This window comes from Odontomachus brunneus, unplaced genomic scaffold (assembly GCF_010583005.1).
Source record: "Odontomachus brunneus isolate Ranch 3 - 2012 unplaced genomic scaffold, Obru_v1 Obru_scaffold_049, whole genome shotgun sequence".
Classification (NCBI taxonomy): Eukaryota; Metazoa; Arthropoda; class Insecta; order Hymenoptera; family Formicidae; genus Odontomachus; species Odontomachus brunneus.
Genome location: NW_022639499.1, coordinates 741,673 through 747,078, shown reverse-complemented (window position 1 = coordinate 747,078; position 5,406 = coordinate 741,673). Strand labels below are relative to the sequence as shown.

General features: G+C 38.0%; 1 protein-coding gene across 2 annotated transcripts in view; it reads left to right on the top strand.

Moving 5' to 3' along the window:
- Positions 1-329: 329 nt before the first annotated feature.
- Positions 330-5,406, top strand: part of LOC116845083 (tyrosine-protein phosphatase non-receptor type 14-like) — a 46,284-nt gene continuing 41,207 nt past the window's right edge. Inside the window, exons 1-2 of one of the 2 annotated variants that reach the window (XM_032817375.1) lie at positions 330-336; positions 4,786-4,947. In XM_032817375.1, the coding sequence (XP_032673266.1) occupies positions 4,813-4,947 (135 nt within the window). In that variant the 5' untranslated portion in view covers positions 330-336; positions 4,786-4,812. Of the gene's footprint in view, positions 337-4,623; positions 4,948-5,406 lie in introns of those variants that run through there. The other variant, XM_032817378.1, reaches the window with a different exon arrangement.

Sequence of the window (5,406 nt, the reverse complement as noted above, 5' to 3'; positions counted from 1 at the left end):
ATTTCATGGGAATGCATCGCTTCCGCCTCGATCGCAGGTGCATCGGAGCTTAATAAAGCCGCTCGGATGATTCAGCGTGATGCGGTCGGCGCGGCGCGGTGCGGCGCGCAGCGGCTCGCGCACGCCGACAATATTCGCGATAATTAGCGACGCGAGATGCGACGCCGATAAAATCGTCTTTCGTCGATTGTCGATTGTCAGTTTCCACGGCGTGCGCGACCGCGAGCTCTGGAAATCGAGTCACGCTCTCCGAACGCACGAAAATCATCTCAACGCGCGACAACAGATACAAAGAGAAAAAGTAGTGACAGTGATGGAGAAGGGGGAAGGAGAGACGTAAACCGATTTTTCTTTTACAATCACGGGACGTCGAGCACTGTTTTGCTACTACGCGACACAACTGCGGTTACCGATTCTTTAGAATAAAAAAATGTCACACTGTAATGACTCTCTTCTGTAATCTGCATTGAAATTCGGTGGATAGTGTGTCGTTATTAAACAGTATTTTAAATGTTTCTGATATATTTTATACGTTGAATATAAAAATTGCATTAATTTGTTGCACGGAGAAAAATAATTTGCTGGTCCAGCAAATTTTCTGCTGGTTTAGCGAAATCTTTTCGTTATTATATGGACAGCAAGATTTGCTGAGATACACTGAGAGAAAAATTATCTAAAAATCAATAAATATTTTTTTTATGGGTGCCATTAATGTATTTACTTAAATCTAAATTTTCTTTATTTAAATCAAATATTGCTTACCTGATTTAAGTAAACAATATTTGGTTTAAATAAAGAGAATTTATATATATATATATATATGTTAATGAAAATAAATATGTTAATGGCACCCATCAAAGAAATATTTGTTGATTTTTAGATAATTTTTCTCCCAGTGTACTAATCACTATTTGCTAGATATAATTTGCTGAATCTACAAATTATTTTGCTATAAGAACCATGATGGATTTATATAAGCAGTTACAGTTTTGCTCCGATAGCAAATAAATTTGTTAAGGATACATTATTTTGCATCGATAGCAAATTAACGTGATTCTTACGACAAATACATTCAACAAATTTTTTCTATCCTGGCAACAAAACCACTTCTGTTCCAGTAATGAATAATTTGCAAAATTAGTTACGTCAACTAAATTTTTTTGATGTCATTACGAATATGCAGTAGCAACAATGATTTTGCTAAAAGAGCAAAATTATTTTTCCCCGCGTATTCGACCAGATATTTGGTTAATTCGACCAAACCTTTTGTTCCGTGTGGAGGGGATTCTTTTACTCTGTATCGTGGAGGAAATTCTTTCGTGACTTCCTATTTGGCCCTATTTTTATGCCTCTGTCTCTCGTGTAAAGTGTCTCGCGGTGTTAACGGCGACATAAAACCGTCGACACGACGACGAAGGCTCACGTGCTCACGTCGGCCGTGTGCCCGCCGATTCGAAAGGAATAATCGGATTAAGGCTCAGTACCACCGTGTTGCGGGGTGCGGCGCATTGTGACTGTTGACTCGAGAGGGATGAAACCCACGTAGCTACGTGTAGAGCGACGCGTATCTCGAGCCCCTCTTTCCAGCGCGCGCCCCGCAGTCGACAATCGAGAGATTCGGGGCGCGCTGTTCCAAATGAATTTCATTCCGGGGCTCCGAACGCCGACACGTGGCTTTCTGTGCTATTACGTAATATAATATCGGGCTTGCACGCTCCTGTCCTCGGGTATTCTCTGCGACCTCCGTCGCGTTTCAGCCGCCGCCCGAACTGACTTCGTCCCGGCTGAACCGACCGATCCCACGCGAGCATGTCGACCGTAATCTTATCGATGATCGTTCGCCGTCGAGAGAGAGAGAGAGAGAGAGAGAGAGAGAGAGAGAGGAGAGGAAGAGAGAGAAAGAGAACGATGCGATTATCCTCACCTCGCCCGAGGCGCGCGTGTTTTAATATGCCCGCAAGTCGGAGTCGAATCGCCTGATTAATAGGGATGTGCGTTTTATGAAATTGTGTATCGCGATGCGACCTTTTTTAAGAAGCATGCAGTATATATTCTTTTGTATATGCGTTAATAGGTAATAATATAACTACACGGAGAAAAATAATTTTGCTCTTTTAGCAAAGTCGTCGTTGCTACTGCATATTTGTAGTGACATAGGAAAATTTTTGGAATTAATTTGTGGAATTAATTTGGAGTAATCGCATGGAGAAAAATAATTTTGCTCATTTAGCAAACTCATCGTTGCTATTGCATATTCGTAGTGACAACGAAAAAATTTAGTTGCCGTAACTAATTTTACAAAATGATTCGTTAACAGAGCAGAAGTAGTTTTGTTGCCAGAATAAAAAAATTTGTTGAGTGTATTTGTCCTAAGAATCACGTTAATTTGCTATCGATGCAAAATAATGTGTCCTTAGCAAATTTATTTGTTATCGGAGCAAAACTGCAGCTGCTTATATAAATCCATCATGGTTCTTATAGCAAAATAATTTGTAGATTCAGCAAATAGTAATTAGTACTTTTAGCAAATCTTTTTGCTGTCCATATACACTGAGAGAAAAGACTGGTAACTATAACAAACTGCATTTAATTACAGAAATTCGTTGGATCCTTAGTAACTAATACTAAATATGATAATAATTGCCAAATATTTAATAGATTGGGAGTATGACGTAATTGCATTCACAGTAACATCAATTAAATAATTTAGTAATAGTTATTTAATGTTAAATATTTAATATGAAATATATTACAGTTATGAACAGATATTTGATAATTGTTATGAAATTGTTATATCCCATGTAGTAAAAAATTCAGTAGGTACGAGTTCTATTTTGTTATCAGTATAAGTATGTTTTGTTGTAGCACAACGAAAAATTCATTCATTTGCAGCTATTACATCGTTTCAATATCTATTATTACAGATGGTTGGTTGAACCTACCAAAAATTTTGTAACTATTACAAAATCGCTTATTTTGCTCAACTATTCAATAAGTTTTATTTACCAAATATATTCTGGAATCAAATAAATTTTACTTCTGTCAAATAAATAATTTATTTTACAGAACTAAATTAATTAATAAGTATTGCCATAGCTTTGGCCCGCTATATTTACGTCTACCATTTAGTAATAGTAACCAAATTTTGATAATATTTACTAAATTCTTCTCTCAGTGTAGTAACGAAAAGATTTTGCTAAACCAGCAGAAAATTTGCTGGGCCAGCAAATTATTTTTCTCCGTGTATGAACGATCCAGAAATTCCGATTGAAGTAACCCGAATTCTGTTAACAATTCTGTTAAGTTAACAAGATTTTTGGTTGACTTAAACAGAATTCGAGTTACTTCAATCGGAATCGGATCGTTCATATTCGACCAGATATTTGGTTAATTCAACCAAATCTTTTTTTCGTACACGATATAGAGCGAAAGAATTCTCTGCATAAGAGCGGGAAATCACTCCAAGTGACTCAGCTGTCATTCCATTTTTTCGTGTATAATTTTGCCCCAAGGAATTTAGAGGGCACATACAATAGATATGTATATACGTCTATTATTTATTCATGTCGCGACAACATTGTGCCGCTCAATACATCCGGAAATACACGATGTATTCTTTGTTTGCGTCCTACATCCTCCGTCTTGTCTTCCTGATTCAGCATTCTGCTCCTGGCTGTCCTTTTATGACACACTGAATACTAGCTCGTGGCATTGACGCTCGCATAGATATGATTCAATCGGAGAAACGTATGTTAATTAACATTACACCGACGAGAATTCAATTATTGCAAAAAGCAGAAACATTTTGCAATACAATGTCATATAACGCTCAATTATAAATACTCTCTTCATTTTTTAGAGTGAAATTTCACTCGAATTTGAGTTATTTCTCGCTCCTGTAGAGTGAACTCTTCACTCTGAGTCGTTGAGTGAATGTTCTTACTCGAAATTGAAGAGTAAATCTGACGCCTTCCATCGCCAAAAAACCATATTCAATCGATTGAAACGTCCGCTCATATGCAGTCAGAATCCAATCTAATTAATAGTCATAATATTGATAGTTATTAATAGTCAAAATCTTAAGTGAAACATTCACCCTTGTAATATCGAGTATCTTCTCCCTAAATTTCCTGGAGTGAGATTTCATTTGGAAAGCGGAGGGACAGCCGAGTCACTCGAGTCATCTTTCGCTCCTATAGAGCGAATTATCCACTCTGAGTCGTTGAGTGAATATTTCTACTGAAAACTGAAGAGTGAATCTGATGCGTTACACTGTCAGAAGAACATATTCGGTCGATTAAAACATCCGCTCGTACGGAGTCAGAATCCACTCTGATTTTGAGCGGAGCATTCACTCTTGCGATTACGAGTGGCAGTATTTTTACTATCGCCACTTTTCACTCCAGAAAATTTAAAGAGTTCATTGTTGTTTTAAATGAAAGAATACTGCCACTTTCCACTTGAAAAAATTTAGAGAGTGGAAAGAAATATGTGACGCATAAGAATATCAAAACAACCCAAGAAAGGTAAACTTATCCCCTCTTATCAATCGTCAACAGTCGTTGTTGGTTATCGAACGTCGAATGATCACAACAATCAAAACATTCCAGATCTTCAAGGTGATCAAATATATCTTCGTGCATCGTACGCTTTTGTGGATGTTCATTACATTTCGAACCGACCAATACGAGTACACGACGATACACAACGAGCACCGATACATTATTTATCATTCCTCTCTCAGGTGATTAAAATATTTCGCCGGCTATTGAAATACTTAATCAGATTCTTATCAACATCGCGTTATTTAATATGCGTATCTTCGATCGAATCGTATCTGCGCGAGTGTCAGTGTCAGGCGTCACGTTGGAGCAACCAGGATGCTGCGCCAGGATGAAAGATGCAGGAGTCGAGGACGCGGGCAACAATACATCATATATTTTCAAGGTGTGTCGAATCATTTATTATACGGAAGGTTTTAACGGACATTTCATGAATTTACTTGAGTTGGAATTTAGGCTGGCACATTCCGTCGTTATTTGACAAATATAACTTCATTAATTTCCGATAATTCATTATCTTACTCTCTTAAAGTGAATCAGTCAAACACCACTGAAAACAGTGAATATACACTGATTGCAGTTATAAGTATAGCACTGAAAGCGCTCAATGCTATAAGGAAAGGTTGGATAGTAGCAGACAGCGATTAGTATCGGACAAAAGTTGTTTCAAGCATTTGCCGCTGAAGGCAGCACCTGTGAAACAATCGGCGTGTTGACTGAAGGAGTGAGGTAGTCAACTCCTTCAGTCAACACGCCGATTGTTTCACAGGTGCTGCCTTCAGCGGCAAATGCTTGAAACAACTTTTGTCCGATACTAACTGCTGTCCGCTACTACCCGACCTTC